Source organism: Mesoplodon densirostris, chromosome 1 (assembly GCF_025265405.1).
Source record: "Mesoplodon densirostris isolate mMesDen1 chromosome 1, mMesDen1 primary haplotype, whole genome shotgun sequence".
Classification (NCBI taxonomy): Eukaryota; Metazoa; Chordata; class Mammalia; order Artiodactyla; family Ziphiidae; genus Mesoplodon; species Mesoplodon densirostris.
The window spans coordinates 188025423-188049125 of NC_082661.1; the positions used below are offsets into that span (position 1 = coordinate 188025423).

The following is a 23703-nucleotide window of genomic DNA, read 5'->3' on the forward strand; positions in this document are numbered from 1 at the left end:
TGGATAGTCCTGCTAACAAGGAAAATAAGAATGGACACCAAACAGCATAGGAAAAAAATATGACTAAATGAGATAAAGAATGGCAAAAAGTCCAACATAAAATTAGAAGTAAAGAAATACCTTTTGTCTATAATCTCCTTTCAATTAATTTCTTGTCTTAGCTTTAAATATTAAGATTTAGAAAGTGACATAGCTTACCAGATCTGCTCCTGCCTGAAGTAAGACATCTGCTACATCGGTATGACCATTTTCACAGGCGTATGTTAGTGCTGTATCCCCTGTTGCTGTTGTTGCATGAACATTAGCTCCTGCAGTAGTGTTAGATACACAGCCTTAATAAAAGAATCATAAGACACAAATGTGGATACTGAAATTTCTTCTAGATAAGCCATATCTCCTCAAATTAGACAAAACAGCCTTATCCATTTCTAGAAATAGAGAATATTGTCAGCATCTTTAAAAGCAAAAAAGAAAAAAAATTAGAAATAGATTACTGCTTAAAATTAAAACTGCAGATATTTCAAACAGCAATAAGGTAAATTGTTTATTCAGAATACACTAAAAAATTTATCACATTATTTTTCTATACACATTCAGTGCATCATACATCAAAAAAAGCTATTTGCATTGTAATATTTTTACTTAAATAAATCATGTAAAAAAACTCCCAAATGCAAAAATGCCTACCTGCAGCTAATAAGTATTTAACTAACTCCAAATGACCCTCTTGAGCAGCTTCCATTAAAGGGGTAGAACACCCTAGTTCTATATCAGCTCCTGCCTTAATTAGAAAGTCTGCCACTTCCAGAAAGCCTCCACAGCAAGCCAAAGTCAAGGCAGTTTCTTGAGTTTCTTCTGTCTGTGCATTGATATTTGCTCCTAAAATAAAGATTCTAATTATTTAAAGAAAGTCATTAACTTATTCCAGAGATAAGCACAACATGATTATTTCCTAGTAAACTATACTTCAAAAATGAACATTTATATTAATTTACTAAATGATGAAGTACCTCTCCCCTATTCTAGGAGGCAGTTAAAAATAAAGAAAACTATCAAAACCACATCCACTAGCCCATATTTGATGTACACTGCTGGAATAAGATTTATTCAGCCAGAAGGTACAAGTCATGTGATTTAAGGCCTTAGAAAATAAACCACATTCCTTAGTTATAAAGATTCAAAATAATGATGATAAAGATGTTGATGAAAATAATAATAGGTAATATTTAATATGCTGTTATTTGTCAGGCATTTTACATATTACTGTTAGCTCCATTTTTACAGCTAAGGAAATTGAGATTAACTAACTTGCCCAAGGTCACAACATTAGCATCATCACTACTACCACCATCACCACATTTAACACTTAACAGGCACTGTATGACAAACAGTGTTCTAAAAGCTTTATACACATCTATAAACTCTCACAACAAACCCTACAGACAACAAAATTGAGGCACAGAAGGTTAGAAACTTGCCTAAAGTTACAAAATCGGCAAGAAGTGGATTTGTGATTCAAACCTAAGAAGCCTGCTCCAAACATTATGCTTTTAAAATTCTAGTCAATATTACCTCTCAGTAAAAGGTTTTTAAAAAATGTGCCATTCCTCTTAAATTTGTACAGACAAAACCTTTACTATTAAAAGAGATATAAAACCAGGTTACCAATATGGATAGAGATGCGAGATTACTCCTAAAGTTAAGGTATCTTAATACAGTCAAGTAACTGTTTCACTTTCCCCAAAAGAGAAGCCCACTGTGTACTGAGCTCCTTGACAGCTTCTCATACATGCATTCTTGCATTCTCATCAAGTTAGTCCTTATGGCAAGATTTCCCACAGTGAAACACTAGAAACATCAAATATTTATTAATAGGTATTCTGCCCTAAGAGGCATTCTCTCAATATATTAGCTGCAGAAATGCTGAATCTCATACATGCCCCTACATAACCTACAACCCTATCCCACCCCCACTTCTATTTTTATTCTCACAGCACAAAATGGCTCTGAAAGCTCTTAAATAGTAAAGAAGTCCATTTGATTTTATTTAGTGCAGTATGAGAGCTGTTTTCAAAGAAAATATTTCATCTTTAGTTTTTGTGATAGCACCTCATTACAAATCTACTAGAAAAATGAAATAAATTCAATTTTATAAAATCATAATCTTACATTTTACACATTTATGCGTTAGTGTCTTGATTGGTATTGGTTACCTTGGCCTAAAAGTAACGCCACCATTTCTTCATGTCCTTCACGAGCAGCTTCCATCAATGGTGTATAACCTTCATCATTGACCTCTTCCAGGCTAGCTCCTCTTTCAATAAGTAAAGCCGCAAGTTCCACGTGCCCACCACATGCAGCCAAAGTCAATGGTGATTCAAATGAATCAGCAGGCATGTTCACTTGGGCACCACTGTCAAGAAGTAGCCTAGCTACTTCAACGTGGCCATCCTGATTACAATGCAATTAAAAAAACTGAATCAGCACCATTAAAAAATCTTTAAAAATACTTCCCAATTGCTATACAATGAAGTTTACTGATCTCAATTCAAATAAGAATTAATAAATCTACATTTAACAGGTGAGTAAGCAAGCATTAATTAAGACATATCTACAGTTTACTCTAGTAGTAAATAGCAATTGAGGATATAAAATATGTAGAAAAATATCTTCAATCAAAAAGCTTATTAACCTCAGGAAAAAAAACAGTAAGCACATAAAATAAGAGATTACTGTGAGATAACATCAACACTGCATAGTATAAGCTTAAATGCTAAAAGTATAAAGTTTAGAAAGGGAAAGTAGGATTTTCATAGAAACTTTAAGGATAAGCAAAGTTTTGGCTAGGTAGAGAAAGAAAAATCCAATACTTTTTAGAGGAGTGGGGAGTTGAGCATGATGTGTTAGGGAAAAGGGAACACAATATGTACATGGTAATTCCTTTGTTGTTCGACAATCAAATGCCAGTGACAATTAAGAAAAAGAAAAAGAAGTTCTCTCTTAATATCTTCTGTCTTCTTTACCGGTCTCCCTTTCTCACAGTTTTCCTAAATATTGGCAACCCCAAGGCTCACTTTTCCATTCTTTCTTCCTTTGATACAGTTTTTCCTTCTGTATTACCTCACAGACATTTCATCTTCTTTTGAACATGTCATGCCCATTTTTGCCTTGGTACTTGCCATATTACACAATTTTAATGTCTTATCACTGTGGTTACTTTGCTGTTCCTTTGGCTCAGAATTTTCTCCTTCCATAAGTAGTCAACTCCTACATTTCCTTTAAAGTCCAGTTTAAAACCTCAGCCTCTTAGCAAGTCTCCAAAACGTATGGCCCCTACTAGTATCTTTCATCTACTTTTAACACTTACTTACATTGCATGCAGAGTAGGTCTACAGAATATTCCACTTTAATTTTTTAATCTACATATAGTTTGTTTCTCTAATGGGGGTGGCAAGGATGTTTTAAGTTCCTTACACACATTATATCATTTAATCCTCACAACAACCCTAGAGAAGGATATTACTTTAACAGATGGGGAACGCATAACCCTCCCAGAAAGTTTGTTTAATCAAAAGAATAATTTACTAAAGCAAACACTGTATGGAAATAAGAAAAACCAAAAATAACTCGTCTTAAATGGCTACCTAATTTTTTTTGTAATTAGTAATTAAAATTTAACATCATTTCAATAATCATTCTCTGAAGGGAAGTTGAGACAAGAAACTTAAAATTAATTTGGGGTCTGTTTTATCTTTGGTGTGTTTTTCTCATAAATCTGTCTATAATGTTATTCTGATTCATTTCTGTGCCACAAGTCATAGACTGAGATACAGAAGTTTACGAATACTATTATTACGTATTCTCAAGTACAAATTAAAAAAAAAAAGTTCTTAAAAAAAGGAATTCAGGGCTGAGAAAAGACCATGATAGAGGATCTTGGGGAAGGGAGAATCTTTGGAAAGGGATCTTTGGGAAAGGAGAATGACAGAGGGAGAATTATGTAATGCAAATAATATTCTAATTTCAAATATTTCATAAACTTTAAATTACAGGTTTGATGAACATGTTTTACTTAGTATTATGTGCATACTCTGTGGATTATGTTCTCATTTTTAATATCATTGATCAATCTTTTAAAAGTCACTTTTTGTGCCAATTACATAAAACCAGTATAACTATGGGAGACTAAGAAAAAATAGGTAGTGCTACAAAGCTTCAGAAAGCACCTCTGATAGAAGTTAATATTATTGCACGACTGGCTCTTATAACTCAGGTAGCTGAGGTTCTGATCCACAAGTCATGATAAACAGAATCTTTGAACCCAAGGAAATGGCACTCACTATACACTGGCTCTGTCTCTACCTAACATATAAATATATTTCATGCATGTATTTCACCAATCTTACCATGCAAGCCTCCATTAAAGCAGTGTGCATTTCATCTGTTTTATGCTCTTGATCTGCGCCTGCTTCCAAAAGAAATCGCACCATCTCTAGATGTCCTAAACCAAAAGTTTATAAGATTACTTAAAAATACTTTATTATTCCCCAAAAATAAAATTACAATATTTTGAAAAGTTATATTTAACTTATAGCAATACATTTATCACCATAATACCAAAGTCAGCTACAAGCCACCCTCAACTGCCCAACACAAATTATACAAGTGATCTGTGCTTTTCTACTCCTTACCCTGTTACCCTAGAAACTGCTATTACTAAAATCCTTGCTGTAGGTGAGCAAAGGTGGCCCTAAAATGCAACACCCAGAATATCCCCTCTGCAACCTTTTTAGGGCCCAGGCATGCCATAGTTATTTTATTTATACTACAGACTAAATTAGCTTTTGTGGACTAGTAGCCTGGGATGATACTCATCATTGAAGTTATTTCTATGGGGATATGAGCTTTAAGTTTCCATAACTAACTCACAGACATTTTAGGAACAACCTGCTTGTAAGTTGGAAACCATATATATAAAAATATTCTTGAAACAACACCATTTATATTTATTCCTTTATTTAGATATAAATATATACATACACATACATATATATATACACACACATATATTTATGTAGTTTCAAATAAACCATATGCTTCAGTTCAGATAAAGATTACCTTGTGAGTAGTTACAATGAACATAAATTATTTTTTAAAAAGGACTTCAGATACTATGTAAGAAACAGTAGAAAAGTGACTAATTTTTTTCCAACTTCATCTGGAAATGAGCTGCAGTCAATTTTCAGTCAACTGGAAATGGAGGAAGGAGTGGATGGTGGAATCATGAACAGTTAAAATTAACTCTGGTGAATAACTGTAGCACCTGCCATACCTTGTTTTTGCTAACAAACTATCTCTCCTTCCTCTCTGTCATTCTCCCTTTCCAAAGATCCACATCAATGTTTGGTCTCAGCCTGAATTCTATCCCTTCCCCATCTCCTCCTTGTCAATCTGTATCCTAAGAGACCTCACCAGAAATAGGGGAAAGTAAGAGTGTCCATGGATCCTTGGAAGTAGTAGAGATGTTCTCCACCAGCTCAGTTCTATATCCAGTTTCTCTAACGAAAGCCTGCAAGCCCCAACCTCAGCAGGGTGAGGCTACAAGCATAGGAGAGAGGGAAGAGTAGTTATATATAGCCCCATTTCAAAGCTCATTGGCCAGCTGGGTCTCAGTAGTAAAATGGAGCTAGTTCCAGTTTCAAAAGTATTTGATGGAAAGGTAAGACAGAGCCACCCAATCAGCCTGCCCTGGAGAGGCTGCCCCAAGGCTTAATTCCTCCCCTCCCAATGAAGATCAACCTCTGCGAAACTACTAAAGAGAACTGGAGAAGTAAGAGACCTCAGCTGTGCTTCCTAAGTACCCTTAATCTGAATTATCTGTAACATGAGACAATCAAAAGTCCTTTAGAGCACATTTTTACATTTAATTTAAATTTTAGTCACTTATGTGTCTAAGGAGTATTTTAGCCATGTTTTTTAAGTGAAGTTATTCCAAAAGACCTAACAAAACCCTGGCCACTCTGAAGTACTGATAGAATGAAACAAAACAACAGGAGGGCCAACACAAGGGTGAAGGAATCAAAGCCCTGGGTGCAAAATTTAAGGAGACATTCACTCACAGGCTAGTGTACGTGAAGATTCAGCCATCGAGAGTGAATGCCTCCTCAACTTTTGTACCTTGCCTTGCAAGAGCTTTTTCTTGATGCCTCTGGGTCAAAAATGTATCACTTATTTTATGATACAATCATGACACAGCTGCAGATGGTAGAAAACATTGAAGTGAATGGCTATGCAGGTATAAAATGTCATGAAATTTTCTTTTTAAAAAGTTTCTTAGTTTAGGGCTTCCCTGGTGGCGCAGTGGTTGAGAATCTACCTGCTAATGCAGGGGACACGGGTTAGAGCCGTGGTCTGGGAGGATCCCATGTGCCGCGGAGCAACTGGGCCCAAGAGCCACAACTACTGAGCCTGCGCGTCTGGAGCCTGTGCTCCGCAACAACAGAGGCCGCGATAGTGAGAGGCCCGCGCACCACGATGAAGAGTGGCCCCCGCTTGCCACAACTAGAGAAAGCCCTGGCACAGAAACAAAGACCCAACACAGCAAAAATAAATAAAATAAATTAATAAACTCCAACCCCCAACATCTTCTTTAAAAAAAAAAAAAAGTTTCTTAGTTTATAGCAATTTACCTGTCAAAAAGGTTGATTCTGAAAAATGTCTGGCTCTGTGGCTGTCTTTTTAGAATCTAGAATCTAGATTAACTAGCTGAAGACCAAGCATCTTTCCAGACAATTATCTTGCCCCCCCCAAGAAGATATTTTACTCTATTATCAATATTTTCAGGTTGATCGACATCATTTAGAACACTATGTACCCCCTCTGTACAGATATATATTGGTAGGTATTCTCAATTTCAACCAGCTCTTCCTTCTAACTTTATTAAATGTGTTGATGATACTCTAAAATTGTTCTTTTGAATACAAACTCCCTCCACACCACTTTTTATTTTCCTTTTCATATATCCTTCTTTCTCTTCAATTTTTTTCCTTTCTTCTTGGTATCATGAGAAATAGCTTAAGCACCTTCTTGTTAATAAATCATTCTAGCTTCTATTTATTTATTTCTTTACTGGCCGTATTGCACGGCACGTGGGATCTTAGTTCTCCTACCAGGGATCTAACCCACGCCCCCTGCAGTGGAAGCACGGAGTCTTAACCACTGGACCGCCAGGGAAGCCCCTCATTCTAGCTTTTATTGCATTTACTTTAAATTTACAGGCTAAACGCTTCCGGATTCAATAGGATTCTTTTGTGTAAACCAGGCAAAATACTCTGACAAGCAAAATCATTAAAAAGTACAGTGTATATTAAAATTAAATAACTGTTTCTAATAAAACAACTGGATCAACAGTCATTTTTTATTGACAATATTTATAATATTGAGTGTATAGTTTAAAAGTTTAATACATAAACTTTATATATTAAACTTTTAAAATCTAAAACACTTTAAACACTTATTTACAACGTACTATTACAATATTTTATTTTTTATTTTAAGTGACTAACCATCCTATAAGAAGTAACCATCATTTCATGAGTTTAAAAACTTTGTTTAAAAAAAAAGTTCTTTACTGTACCTTTGTAACAAGCTAACGTAAGGGCACTCTCTTTAAATTCATTGGAATGCGTATTAATGCCAGCCCCATTTTCTAGCAGCAATCTGGCTACTTCCACATGTCCAGCACTTCCAGCTTCCATAAGAGGAGTATGACCATTTTCATTATGGTCCTCAATACTAGCACCGGATTCCAAGAGCACCTTTACAACATCTACATAACCTCCAGCACAAGCATATGTAAGTGCTGTATTGCCTATTTGAATGAAGAAAAACAAAGACATTAACATAAAATACCAAAATAAAATAGAGGTTTATTTAGTATCAAAGACAAAACTGAAATGAGAGACTATAATCTTAATAAATTTAGCTATTACACTTATATATATAATTCTTTTCTTCATTACATTTTATCTTACTGAAATCAACTCTCTATTCTTTCCATTTAAAAATCAGGGTCAAACACATGTGGAAAATCAGATACACTTATCACAATTGTAGAGTTATGAAAGAACTGAGCAATTCTGAAACTAACTTCCCACATGAGGAAAAAGTTACATTGATTCTACCTTTAATCAGAGAAATGTTTCCCAAGCTTTATTTTTTCTTTGGATTATAATTATTCATCATATATAGATATACCTCATACTGTTCCTTTTAGTCACGTACCGTTTTCACCACAACTTTACACGTCAGTTAACTGGTGGCCAAAGTTAAAATAATTTCAAAAACATTCCCTCTTAATGATAAAAATCTCCCATGTTACAGGGGAAAAAAAGTTAACTTCTGGGTAAAATAAGAATTCCTAAAACCCCCTCAAACCAGAACATGCAGACCTTTAAAATTATTTAAAATATTTAATGAATTAAAAAATCTTGCATGAAGGAAATGCACAAAATATATTTTCATATATTTTAGAGCTTTTACACAAATCCATCTATGCCCAAATTTGAAAGAAATAAAAAACTGATTTAGATTAACATTGTCTCTTGTGTAACATAATGTTTTCATAATACTTCCTTTTTCTATTGGCTGCAATTTATTAACACTAGGCAATGACAGACCTGCCTTCTGTTGCATATCCTTCTTATTCTCCCTATCTTCCCTCCCATTTTCCCCTGATAAATAGGAAACTTGGGTTTGAGAGGTGGAGACCATCCTCTCCACTTCCAAGAGGATGGTCCTTTTAACTGGGCCAATGTTTAATATAAAAGAACCAAGGCCAGTTAATAGCACTCATACACAAAACAGGAGAAATTTCATTCAAAATACATTCTATGTACTTTAAGCCTAATGCACAGATACATACAAATGTGCAGCACGGATAATTGCAAAAGCATCACTAATGATCACTTTCATGTGAATTAATTACTATCAGAGGGTGTTAATATTTAAAAACTGAAAAAGAAGGATGCATAACCTGTTGAAGACTGTGCATTGACATCAGCTTTATGAGCTAGCAGCAACTTCACAATTTTGACATGTCCTCCATTAGCAGCAGCCATTAAAGGTGTAATGTCACCTTTGATCCCCCTATCTTCCACATTGGCATGCATTGCCAACAAAACCTTATGAAAGAAAAAGTTTAAAGGATATTAGAAAATGATATTTTCATCAAAAGTTTTTGAACATATATTTATGTTAACACCTACCTAGTCATATTACAGAGCCAATAAACAAAAGAGCCAATAAACAAAAAAAAAAGTATCTAACAAAACTATTTCTTGAAATGAGCCTGATGGTTGATTTTATTTTATTATTTCCTTAATACACAGGCCAAATTAAGACAAAACAATCAAAAAACTGTGAGCTTTATTTTGATAATACAAACCTGTGCAAGCTCATAATATCCAGCAGAACAAGCTAAACAAAGGAGGCTCTCCCCTTCCTCAGTGTGTTCATTTACACTTCGCCCTTCAATGAGTAACTTTCGCACAGCATTTACATCTCCTTCTGAACAGGCTTCTGCCAAACTGCGGCTATTGGGGGAAGAATATTGTAATATCAGGATATAAGAATATAAAAAATTGCCCAGCATAAGTGTTGATTTTTTGAAATTAATCTGGACAGTAGTGCTAAAAAGAACGATTATTTCAATATGACTCATAACAAAAAGAAAATAAAATGATTCAGTTCACTGAGTTTTTAAAATCTACATATAAAAGTCACTGAATTAAAATTATCCACATTACAAAATGTTTTCAGTCATGTAACTGAAAGATAAAGTCTAATTTACTATAAGTAGGGAAAAAATCCAAAATTTTAAAACATAAAATTGTATAGAAAAATCACATGAAGGAAATACAAGTTATAATTACACTTCTGTTTGTTTAGTCACTAGAAAAATTTTATAAGATTTAATGAAATGGGTAAAACTTTTACTAATTATAAACGCCTGAGTTCTTCAATCAAGTAAAGGGAAATCAGATAGGAAAGTTGTGAGCATGTAATTTTGACTAATCTATGAATAACTGAGAAGGAGATTCTTTTATTGAAGTATTTACTTATGCCATCACGTTTTGGAGAAATATGAAAAATATCCAGGTAAGGCAAAGGCTTAATTCAAGCAAAAGGAGAGTGGAAAAAGTGGTGGAACAACAGAAAATTATACTTAGAGTAAAGCATTTGCCCTGTAAATCTTCCAAAAGAATTTCAACTATAGACATTTCTAAAGATTCCTTCACTTGCGGCTAAAGTTCATTCTTAGAAAAACACTAAATCCAAGTCTCTTCATTAATATTCCTTTATTTCAAATATACCTCAATTCTTACAACCTCCTTTTAAAACATGGCCCTGTCACTTCAGGTACTAAAGCCATCATCCATGGATAACCTGTTTTCTACACCCATATTATCACTACCACCCAGTTTTAAGAACATCATCCTTAGCCAAGATTATGGTGAAGTCTCCTAAGCAGTCTCCCTGCTTTTACCCTTGCTCTCCTTCAGGCTCTTTTCAGTGAAGGAGCCAGAGAGATCTTGCTTAAAAGGAAGTAGACCTGTCACTCCTCTGCTCAGAATCCTCCATTGGCCTTTAATCTTACCCACAGTAAAAGTCAGAATCCTTATAAGACCTGTCCAGTGGTAGGATCTCAAACTCCTTCTTTTACTTCTCTGGTTTCATCACCTACTATTCTCACTTACTCTTTCCGATTTAGCCAAATTGGCTTTCCTGTTTTTCATCAAAAATGCTAATTAAGCTGTAACTCCAAGATTTATGTATCTTCTATCCCTCTGACAAAAAAGCTTCTCCCAGGAGCAGCTCACTGCCTCATCTATTTCGGGTCTTTGCTAAAAAGCCACCTTTTAAATGAGGGTTTCCCTGACTACCCTATTAAAAATGCAACATGATCCCTAACCCCAAACACTGCCTTAGCACTTCCCCATTCAATTTCTTCTGCCCATAATCGTATCATTGTATGCCATACTACATATTTTGTCTACTTGTTAACTGTACTGTCCCCTGTCAAAGTCAAAGTCTCAAATAGCACTTAATAAGTTTGTCTCTTAATTTCCCATTTTATAGGCACTGACAGTCTCTTGACTCAATGTTCTCTATCACCTTTAAGTAAGTTCAGGACAAATCCCTCCCACAAGACATATGATGTATAAGAACATACTTTTTCTCCCTTTCAGGTGGTCTCTCATTCTCTCTCACCCCCTCAGGCACACATCCTCCTTTATTTTCCCATTTGAACTTTCATTCAATTTCCTTAGGTGTGTTAGCTTTAAAAGAGCCATTCTGGAACTACTCTAGCAACAATTGAACTTCACAACTTCTGAGCAAAGGGTATGTTAAATCTGGCACATGGCACCACATTTAACTAATGTAAAATCTGACACATAACACCCACCGCGCTCCACTGTTTCTCAAGCTTTGCTGAACAAATATGACTGTCACAAACATGGTCTGGTGTTTTGCTGATCACTTTTAGTAGTGTCAGTGCCAAAGAATCTATGACTTTTTACTTTTCTATTCTATTTCCTGTTGAACTAGCTTTAATATACTCTTCAAGGTGTCTTGCCAGTCCCAGAAGGCACATTAAAAAATACCTGGAGAATATCAATAATATTGTAGGCTAGTAAAACTGAACGTTAACTAAGGAACAGAACTGGAAGATAACTAAAGAAGGAGGGACAATCTATGAGAAGGATGGTAAAATAAATTAATAAAAACAGAAAACTTAGATGAATGAAGACAAACACAGAGTTAAGAGAAACAGCAAATTCACACTTGTTAATACTAAAAGATGTTGCATAAAAACACTATTATATAAAAGACAATTCTTGAATGCTATTTTTTATTCTCTAAATTCACATATAAAAGAGTGTTCTCATTTTTTCAACTATTTAAAGGTAACTGCTAAAATACAGTTGACCCTTGAACAACACGGGGGTTAGGGGTAACCACACTCCACTCAGCTGAAAAATCTGCAAATAACTTAATCACTCTGCCCTCCATATCTCTATATCCACGTTTCTGCATCCATGGATTCAACCAACCACAGACTGTGCAGCAATGTAGTATTCACTACTGAAAAAAACCTGTGTTGGGAGCTCCCTGGTAGTCTAGTGGTTAGGATTCGGCTTTCACTGCCGTGGCCTGGGTTTAATCCCTGGTCGGGAAACTGAGATCCACAAGCCACGTGGTGTGGCCAAAAGAAAAAAAAAAAAAAAAGAAAGAAGAGAAAGAAAAAAACCCTGTGTATAAGTGGACCTGTGCAGTTCAGACCTGTGTTGTTCAAGAGTCAACTGTACATAAAATGGCTTAATGGCTTCTTTTCAGTTAAAAGAAAAAAAAGAAGCCTCTGAAGGGTGAAGACAGTAACATGTATTAATGGTTCTTTTCCAGCTGCTTCCTTGGCATTGTATTTTTCATTATACTACCCATAACTGTCTTATATACAAGATGGTGTGATTATTTTTTATTGTATAACATCATCAGAAAAACTTTAAAGGCCAAGTCAGAAAATATTTACTGAGTTCTTACTAAATGTGAAATATTATATAAAAGGAATTATAGGACAAATAAAAATAACATCCCTGGAACTCACTTATATTCAAGTTATGGAAACTAGATCTCTGACATTTTTGAACATTCATAAAACAAATAAACAAATAAAAACCCTGCCCTTTAAAATGGTCAGAACTATGCACATGAAATAGAAAATGGCACGACTAATTAGAAATCATTTACTTCTTTGTCACCAAAACATTAAAAGAAAACAAAATCTAAATAATCAAAAGGTCTTTTATAACATATTGGCTAAGAAGTCAGCCTTGTAGTCAGACAGACACTGGTGTCCTACGTCTGCTACTTGTCACCTATTCAATCTTAAGTTACTTCTTTTCAGCTTTTCATGAGTAAAAGGGGAATAAAAACAAAATCCATGCCTAAGGCTTTTTGTGAGTATAAATAAGATATCACAGGTAAAGTGGTTAGCATAGTGCCAGGCACAAAATACATGCTCAGTAAATGTTAGCTATTTTAATTATTTTTAAGAAAATGTTTTTATACTGATCACAGTGGAAATACACTTACTTGTCCGACTGCCCTGCATTTGCTGTGCTTTCAGCTCTCATACGGGTAAGTGCAGCAGCAGCTTCATCCAACGCACAACTAACAGATGATGTCAACCTCCGAAGCACTTCAGGATCTGCAAAGGCTTTACCATCAGCCGTAGATAATTTGCCTATTCCTATTATATTATTTTCACACCAATTCGGATATACCCAAAAGGAGAAACAAAGCAAAATTCAAGTTACTTAACTCTATTTATGTTAAACTCCAAATGATACACTGGACATATATATTGTCTGGCCAGAATCTTCTGGGAAATCACTGTTCTCCAATTTTCTTTTAGTCTTATTCCTTTCATGTGGTCCATAAGTGCTCAACTCTATGACTCTCTGGTTCTAGAAATGGGTCGTTGGTCTACGCTGGGACAATCGGATGTCCTCACTCAGACTTCTGCCATACGTTTGCAAGAAGAACCTATGCTCAAAGGTTGCTAAATTGTGAGTCATGAGGTATTTGGTCACTTTTATCACCACAAAGAGAAAAAGACTGCCCAAAATAAGTCAACATAGAGGAAAGGAGAGCAGAGAAATAGGAAGGAGACAGTTCTGATAAAGTTATATTTGACTCATTGACACTAGTAGTGCCAGAAGCCAGCACCATCCCTATACCTTTGGTAAATGCCCATTTTCGTTTAAGAATGTTTAGTTGGGCTACTACCACTTGTGACCAAAAAATGGCCATATAAGACATTATGGGCTATATAAAATATAACCTATCTATGAGTACCTGTTTGCTTCAAATTACGACTACAATTTATTACATACACCCAAAATCATGTCTAAAAACACCATATCTAAAAAATATTCAGAATAGACAAATTTTTTTTTAATTTCAAAAGCAGAAATGGTTAGTTACCATGTACATGAAACACAACTTGTTGCTATTCTACATATCACTATAAAGCAAGCTGATCTCTAAACTTTATTATTCTAAACTCAGTGCTGCTTAATCCAGGCTGCCCATCAGTGGAGCCTTTCAAAAGTACAGATGCTGAACTCTCCTATATCTAAAGATATAATTCAGTAAGTAAAAGGAAGGCCTAGGGATCTACATACTTTAAAGGCTCTAAGGAGACTCTCATGCACAGCCAGGATTAATAACCTTTGCTCTAACTTGAAGATAAAACATCTAATGTTATAATGGATATTACAGAACCCCACTACTCAACATGTGGTTCATGAACTACTGATAGAAGCATTACTGTCACTTGGGAGCTTGTTAGAAATGCAGAATCTGAGACCCTAAAATTTACTGATCAATAACCTGCATTTTTAAAAAAGATCCCCAAGTGATTCAAACGCAGTTAAGGTTTAAGAAACACTATTAGAGGTTTTAAAACAAACTATTTAACTAAGATAAAGACCAAAAAGATCTCCCAAATGATAATAAACATATCTGTACAGATTTCTTTTAATAGTGGAAGGACTCAATAATATCATATAAGTTTGTGTTTGAAGTTTATTTTAAAAAAACTTTATACGTGTTTGCTTTTCCTTCTGACAAATCCAAGATATGAAATATTACATCTTACGAATAAATATGGCAAAAAGCATTTCTGATTTTAGATATTTAGATATAACAAATGTTCAGAGCAGTCAAATTTAGTGTCTGCCACAATCAAGACATACAAAGGATAAAAACAGTCTTAATCTGGTAAGACTGATACCTACTGCATAATTTGTGTCACTAATATTAAAAGCCAACGGTAGTCTGAACGTGCTATAGCAGTATTTATTCAATAAGATATCTGTGGTTAGTTAAGTATCCTAACATTATTGAGACCAATATCACAGATGCATTCTCACACGAGAGAATTAGCTCCAATATTTTAGCCAACTCAGATTGGCTATGTAACAACTATTTGTCAGTGACAAAAAAGAACTAAACAAGAGGATATGTCCAGATCAGAAGAAAGTAATCCCTGTTTTTTAAAAAAATAGCATTTAAAATAGAATATTCCATATTAAATTTTTATGAACTTCTCATATCTTCATAAGTAAAGATAACTATTTTAGTAAAAATAACTAGGAAGTAACCTAAGAAATACATAGTAACCTTTCAAATAAATAAACAGTGATTGGAAATTAATTTATCTAGTTACTCTGGATTATGGTGATCTTTTTTTACTGGTCTTATTCAATTATCAGATATTAATCAGTGAAGATCAAATAATAGAAAAGGTACACGATGACCAAATTATTCTTTCCAAGTTATGACATTTAATCAATTGAACAGAACCATATAATTTCAGAGAAAAGGTGTATTAAATGATTATCTAGATTTTTGATTTCAAGATGATTTTAAGACAATTATTTCCCCCCTTTTTCTTCTCAGAACTTACTCAAAGGAGAACTAAAATACAACAGGAACTCCATCTTTGATAAAACTACAAGAAATTTGTAAATCAAAGCTAATATTCATGAAGACATAGTAAAGAAGAGATTAACTGACTTAGCAGAACAGAATAAGCAGAAACATAGAAATCAATGAGAAACAAAGTGATCAGCCCAATAGGACTCAGGAGTTATATACAAGTTCCAGGTTCAGGGGTGAGGCTTGGGTTGGAAAACAGAGAGACTGGCTGAACACCTGTGAGGAGCAGTCAGACATTTAAGACTCCATCCCAAACTGCACAGCCAGATAATTATTCTCTAAAGAGACTAAACCAGAAAGACCCTGGGCTAGAAGATATTGGGTATAGATGAGGAAGAGATAATACTAAATTGAAAATGAGGATTAAGTGAACATATGCATGATAAACAGTGAGATCCTTAGCCCCTTTTCTATTCTCAGCTCCCAAAATGCTGGCAGCCAGCATTTATAATTCACCAGACGGAAACAGGCAGATGTGTCTCTCAAGAAATTAAACAGCCACAGAGAAAAGACTTAAACATATTGACATTTGGGGGTTCTCAAAGAAATGGAGAGGCTTCTGTCCAATCACTGGTATACTAGGAATTCTAAAATGTTCCCAAGATTACCCAGCTCTGGTGTACACACTCTATATAATCTTTGGGACTGTGAATTTGATAGATTTTATCCCCATGATTAGGTTATGCTATATGGCATAGTTGACCTGAAGAGAAGGTTATCTGGGTGGGCCTGACCTTATCACATGACCCCAGGAAGACCAAAGAGATTTCTGTGGCTGGTTGGAGAAAATGAAATCAGAGATTCAAAGGACAAGGATTACACATGCCATGCTGATGTGAAGATGGGGGGAATGTGGGTGACCTCAAAGAGGTGAGAGCAGTTTCAGCTGACAGTCTGTACAAATATCAGGATCTCAGTCCCACAATTCCAAGGAATTAAATTCTGCTGCCAACAATAATAAACTTGGAAATGGATTTTCTTCTACAGCCTACAGATGAGAACTCAGCTTAGCTGACACCTTGATTGATTGTTAGCTATTATAAAGAAAACGGGGGAAAAAAGGGGAATAAACACAGAAATGAGAAAAATGAAGCAACTATTAGCATCCTATAAAAAGGAACTCTACCTCCAAAAGTAGTTCCTTTCAGCTGAAATCTACCTTCATGTAGCATCTTTAAGCCTGGTTCTGCCTCTTCGAACCACAGAAAACAAATATCCCTCTTATATTCAACTTGAGTCTTCTCATCTTCAGGAGAAACATTCCCTGTTCCTCTTATGACATGTTTTCAAATAATTTCACAGTCCTCATTTCTCTCAGGTAAACTCCTAAAGCAACATCAAATTTCAGGCAAATGCTAAATTATATCACTGCTACCCTGTACAGTTTTCCATACTCAAGGAAAGAACCTTGCATGTGCCCCTACTATGTTTTCATCTGTATTTGGTCAAGATTCCCTTAATAATCCATTCTAGAATTTTACCCAGGATAGAAATCAAACTTAACCATGAGTTCTTCAAATATTTAGATGCTGTGTTATGAGATATTTATTGAAAGGATTATCAAACAGCAATTGGTCAGTTTTATGCTATAATGAAATATCAGTTTATATGCATTGAATGTACAGAATCTAGCATTGGTTCAGGGTGCTCAAGCCATGAACAATTAATGTTCACCATATATTTATGTCCACTTTAGGAAAGTTAAGAAAATATGGTCCTTTTAAATGATCATAGAGATTTAGAGTTACTATTTCCTTATATTTAAGGCATATTACATATTATGATGCTTACTCTTGGTTACGTATATAAACTCTAATTAAAACACTTCCTATGAGGACAATATAATGATGATCCGCTTTACAAAAATATAATGATGATTCACTTTACAAGGTTTTAAAAGACAATCTGTGACAAAAAAGTGGACGGAATTATACAGTCAATTCTTATTATTCATGGCAGTTATGTTCTGTAAAGTCACTGGGAACACTGAACTAATGAATACTGAACCACTGCTCCAAGGGGAAATACAGGGTTAGGTGCCTGGAAGTCTCTGGCCACAGCATTTGCATTAACCAGTCAATACATAAGTTTGTTTTTTGTGTGTTTTTATTTAAATACAATCTTATTTAATATATTATACTTGATTTATTAACATTGAACCCACAGCCAAAAGCACTATAACTCATGCTGAAGAGGCTTATCTAATACACGTATATTATACAAAAGGCACATCACAGCCTTCTCGCATTTAGGAACACTAGATAGCACTTAAGCATTATACTTGGGGGCCATTTGAAATCACCAAAAAAAGGGACAAAAATGTGGAAAATGTGGCACTAAGTAGACCATGGAAAGGACACTTGTTTACAGTATGAGAGCTGAAACAAGAAGGCAGAGAGCATCACCTCAGCGGAAAACATGCATGCAGAACAACTCAAAATTTTCACCATTCTGTGCATTTCTATGAAAGACTGAGACAGCACTATAATTTGGGGGTATAAATACATTTTATAAAGTAGGTGAATTTGCAAAGATGGAATTCAAGACTAATGAAAACTAACTGTATAAGAAGCCCCTGTTTGGACTTCCCTGGTGGCGCAGTGGTTAAGAATCTGCCTGGGGACACGGGCTCGAGCCATGGTCCGGGAAGATCCCACATGCCACGGAGCAACTAAGCCTGTGCACCACAACTACTGAGCCTGTGCTCTAGAGTCCATCAGCCACAACTACTGAGCCCATGTGCCACAACTACTGAAGCCCACGCGCCTAGAGCCCGTGCTCCGCAACAAGAAAAGCCACCGCAATGAGAAGCCCACACACCGCAACACAGTAGCCCCGCTCGCCGCAACTCGAGAGAGCCCATGCGCAGCAACGAAGACCCAATGAAGCAAAAAAAAAAATAAAATAAAAAAAGAAGTCTCTGTTTATAAGGTTTACAACAACCTGTCAATTTTATTCTGGTAATAAAACTATGCTTATATGAAATGTTGCATGTTATGCTCTAGAAAGTAATCCATTAACCTTTATGAATAGTCTTATACTAAATATCCAACATCAGACATTTATAATAACTGGAGTTTTTAAGAGTTATGTAGAACTTTGGACAATTAGGCTTATTATATATGTAGAGTTTGCAGACTTACCTGCAGCTTCTAGTAAAGCTTCCAGTCTAGCTTGTGTTTCTGGATCTACTGTCCTGAGGTCTGCACCATCAGCAGTACCTGACAAGAGTAACTTGGAAGCCGTTTCCAGCATTGGATTTTCCAAATCATCCTGATCCAAAATGAAAGACTCCACCTAGAAAATAAATACCAAAAAAAGAAGAAAGGGAGGAATGAAAGGACAAAAGGAAAGTGGGAAGAGAAATAAACAGAAGAAAAAGGAAGAGAAGAGAAAAATATTTTAACATCAAAATCAATGATAAATACAATGCAATCCTGAATAATTTCAATGGGATAGATAAGCCCAGTTTAAAGGAGAAAATTACATTTGTAGAATAATTTAAGAATGTATTATTCATATCATATGTAGTCTATTTTCTTTTCTTACTGAAATCATATGTATTCTTTTCTATTCTAATTTCATGGGGGAAGGGTAGTGGATGGGAGAGGTTATGAGGCTAATACTTAGACATGAAACCTTTGACTCTGGTAGAGGACCTAAATTAGGTGTTCTTAAATCTTTTGTTCTCAGGACACCTTTATACACCTATAAAGTACTGTGCTGCTCCCAAGGACTTCATATAAGGGTTATATTTATTAATATTTACTGTATTTGAAATCAAACTACAATATCAAAAAATCAAAACATTAATATCGGGCCTCCCTGGTGGCGCAAGTGGTTGAGAGTCCGCCTGCCGATGCAGGGGATACGGGTTCGTGCCCCGGTCTGGGAGGATCCCATATGCCGCGGAGCGGCTGGGCCCGTGAGCCATGGCCGCTGAGCCTGCGCGTCCGGAGCCTGCGCGTCCGGAGCCTGCGCTCCGCAACGGGGGAGGCCACAACAGTGAGAGGCCCGCATACCGCAAAAAAAAAAAAAAAAAAAAATTAATATCACTACTGGTTTCATTACAAAAGTTTTTAAGTACTGGAACGCTGTCAAGCCCAGGCAAATAAAATTTCCAAAATTCTAGTTTGTGCTTGAAAGCTTAATTTTATCATTGGTGACAAATACTGTTGATTGTTTCCCTTAAAGTAATAGGCTCACTTCGATCATTTCTGAGAACATTTGCCAAATGCCCAAGTTTGATAGGCATAGTGTGTCTGTCTTTTATATTTTTCCAGCAAAAAAGACATTTCATGAAGAAAAAGTGGACTATTCACCTCACATCTCAAAAAAGCCCAAGTGCTTTTCCCTCAAACACCACCATACTTTCATATGCATAAGTGCTTTATGTGTTCTTCCCATTTTGTCACACAATAACATTAAAAGGACCTGTATTCAAAAGTGGAAATTTCAAAAATTATTATTTATTGCTCTATCAAGATTATTCTTCAGATGAAACTGACTTTTCATTTTATTTTTTTAACTGTGAGTATATGGCAGTGATAACTACAATGATACAAGCACAATTTGGTGCCATGGCCTTAAGAGGCCAGCAGTTTTACCTACCATTGCTTTTGTATCATCAGTGCAAATATCAACCCAGTAAAAAGGCAAATAACATATTAGTATTGTGATGAAAACATTTTTGACCTCTTGAACATCCTGAAATGATTTCTGGGAACTTGAGAGGGCTGCAGACCATACACTGAGAACCACTGATACAGTAACATATACCAGATTCAATTTAAAAAAATGTAAAGAATTAGAAAATAGCAACTCTTAAGACATGGGGAAAAGTTTTGTTTTGACATCCCTTGTCATAGTGCTACTTACAAATAGGTATAAAGATATAATTCTTTACAGTTTGCTGATAAAAAGTTGATAATTATTATATAAAATATCACTAACATGATCAGGTGAAATTTATTTCACAAGTCTAAAGTACTTCTAACACTGTAATAACTAAAATAGATATAAAAGTTATTAATAACCTAGAACACAATTACCCTCATGCCTAGTATCTAGCTGTCAGAAATAAGATTTAAAAACTTCAGAAATAAATTCTTAACCAACATAACAGCAGAAACTCTATTGTTCCATCTTTAAAAGTCACCTGTCTAGCAACCAGGCATAAATCCTATATTTAATCAATACATATTTAATATTGAATGTTAAATTCAGGGGGAAATAATATGCTTCTTTCTAAATTTCCATTAAGCTAATGCAGTTTAATATGAAATAACATTTCAAATTTCTAATATTTCAAATATAAATAGACACAGAATACTCTGAAAATAATCTCTGTAAATATTTGAAAATTTTCAAAAATTTTGCTATATATTAACCTTAAAAATCTATATGATAGGAGGGAGTTAAGAAAAAAACAATAATGTTTTTTAAACTTTATTTTTAAAGGCAGTAGTGAAAGCCTAAGTGTTATACATTAGGAAGGGGACTTTTCAGCATGGTTTGGTCATAGACACATGTGATTCAATATTATAGCGTGGTAAAAACTATGTCCTCCTATCTTTAACCATGGTCCAGACGATGAGTCTTTCTAGAGAAAAAGTTGCATCCCAATGAAGTTTTCTCTGTTAAAATATCTACAATTTTTCAATCCAATGGGAGAAGACAAAAAAAAAAAAAAAAAAAAAAACGAGAGAGGAAATAATCATGGAAAAATGAACACAGGTTAAAATGAACAGGTGAAAAATTAAATAATGTTTCAGATTAAGGTTTTAGAAAACAAAAGATATCAAAGAGCAGTGCAAAATGCAAACCAAAAGTACAGATCAAAGGTACTAAAACTGTTTAAAGGAGACAATGCATGCAGAAAGAATATGAAAGGATTTTGACCAAAATAACTAATTGGTATAAGAAAAAAGAAGAAGGAATGTAGCACTGGTAGACAAGCATCAAATTTCTATATGCTAGAATACAGGGTTTACTATAGGAAAAGTCAGAAAGCTACAAGTTAGATCACAGAAGGTATTAAATTTCAATCAAAAGTGATTTGCTGACACAAGTCCCTTTATGCCACATTGTATCTTAACTAAGTTCGGTGAAAATTTACTAAGAAAAATGCATCTCAATCTTTTCATGAGGGATACTAAGTGCAGAAGAAATATGTTTTCTTATTGATTTAAAACGTCTCCATAAAAGTTCTTTTTTTTTTGGCCGCGCAGCACAACTTGTGGGATCTTAGATCGCTGATCAGAGATCCAACCCATGCCCTCAGCAGTGAAAGCTCGCAGTCCTAACCACTGGACCGCCAGGGAATTCCCATCCATAAAAGTTTTCATATTGATTTTTAAAGCCCACTATTCTTGATATGTGAAAAACTTGTTAACTTAAAAATCAGTAGATTCAAATGACTAGGAAATACTATATATAGATTTTTAAAAAGACATTAGGATGAAAGAAAAGAATAGGAATGGATGTCTATTATATTCTCTCCCACCCCCCCAGTTTAAGTAATGAAGAATAAACTAATTTCAAGGATACTGTTAGGATCTAAAGACCTAGGTACCATTACTGCTTCATCTACTACCTGTGAGACCTAAGCAAGTCTCTCAGCCATCTCTAGATGCTTATTCTGCATAATTTTTTCATGAATTTTTCACATGATATATTATATATATTTACTGTCTTTCTAAACTCCATGGAAATAGGCACTTTGTTTGGAGCACTGATATATATATAGCAACTAGAACTATGCTCATCACATTGTCAGGACTCAAATAACTCTTGAATAAATAAAATATCTATTATATATATATATATATATATATATATTTTTTTTTTTTTTTTTTTTTTTTTTTTTTGCGGTACGTGGGCCTCTCACTGTTGTGGCCTCTCCCGTTGTGGAGCACAGGCTCTGGACACGCAGGCTCAGCGGCCATGGCTCACGGGCCCAGCCACTCCGCGGCATGTGGGATCTTCGCGGACGGGGGCACGAACCCGTGTCCCCTGCATCGGCAGGCGGACTCTCAACCACTGCGCCACCAGGGAAGCCCTAAAGGTATATTTTATAGATATAGAAAAATCAAATATTAGGTGGGTGGCAGGTAGGGCAAAATGCTATCTTCATTGATTTATTAAACACTTTTATTACAAACAGTCTTTGTACAAGAGATACTGCTGTTTACTACCATGAGATGTGTAAAATTAAGCCTACTACCTAGGAGCTTATTTCTTTAATTTGAGAGTAAAAGTATACAATAACAATAATACAAGGTAGAAAGTGCATAAGATGAAGAGAGGAAAAAAAAAAGAGCCATAGGAGTTCTGAAGAGGAAGCAGAAGAGGACTTCCTCCTTTAACACCAATTCCTCTTTTCCCACCTGGAAAGATTCTTGTGCTACATTACAGAACAAGTAGAGAGACTGATATAAGGAGATGCAGTCTTATAAAAATACAAAAATAAGTAATCCTTTATTCAAATGTCAACTAAGTTATGGGCATATACATCTTTAACATGTCCTTAGTTGAGGAAATTCAGATTAAAAACTAAAATGCATTTTCCCATTGAAACCTAACTCATTTTTATCATATTATTTCTATAGAAAAAAATTCATTTTGAATAATGGCCAAGTTCTGGAGCATTAAAAATGGTCTGAATAAGAAATTCACATAAATATTCTGAAACATTTTCCTTAAATGAAATGTATAAATAACCTTCCTGAAGAGGGGAGAGAGACAGAAGGAAAGGGATGTCCTTATTAAGTTTATTCATCCGTAAGGGAAATAATATGTCAAAGTTATCAATATTCAAAGCATGACAATTTAAGTTATATCCAAACTATTTTGGATGTGCTGTTTTGACTAGCTGGGTATTTTATGAAATGGTGTTTGTGCATCAGATTCTTGTCTAATACAAAGAACCATCAAAATGCAAGGGTCTTAGAGATCACCAGGTTCAATTCATTGCTACAGATGAGAAAACAGAAGCACAGGATCCTTATATAAACAGAAGTTTCTAAATATCTAACACCAAGAGATCAGTTATCCAATTAACAAGTTCAATATTCTTTCCACCAGAAAAAGAAGCTGTTGCTTGATTCTGCTCTAGGAAAGCTGACTTTAAATTCT

The 23703-nt window shown here is 35.0% G+C and overlaps 1 protein-coding gene across 9 annotated transcripts in view; it reads right to left on the reverse strand.

Annotated features, from left to right (window-relative positions):
• The window catches only part of ANKRD17 (ankyrin repeat domain 17), a 163380-nt gene that overhangs the window by 68885 nt on the left and 70792 nt on the right, over nt 1-23703 (reverse strand). For 6 of the 9 annotated variants that reach the window (XM_060113335.1, XM_060113314.1, XM_060113309.1 and 3 more), the window contains exons 2-10: nt 18711-18864; nt 13156-13312; nt 9446-9593; nt 9035-9182; nt 7637-7870; nt 4407-4501; nt 2214-2451; nt 688-879; nt 199-332 (exon numbers count right to left, since the gene is read on the reverse strand). In XM_060113335.1, coding sequence (XP_059969318.1) covers nt 199-332; nt 688-879; nt 2214-2451; nt 4407-4501; nt 7637-7870; nt 9035-9182; nt 9446-9593; nt 13156-13312; nt 18711-18864 — 1500 coding nt within the window. The remainder of the gene's footprint in view (nt 1-198; nt 333-687; nt 880-2213; nt 2452-4406; nt 4502-7636; nt 7871-9034; nt 9183-9445; nt 9594-13155; nt 13313-18710; nt 18865-23703) is intronic. The other 3 variants (XM_060113325.1, XM_060113320.1, XM_060113364.1) reach the window with 1 other exon arrangement.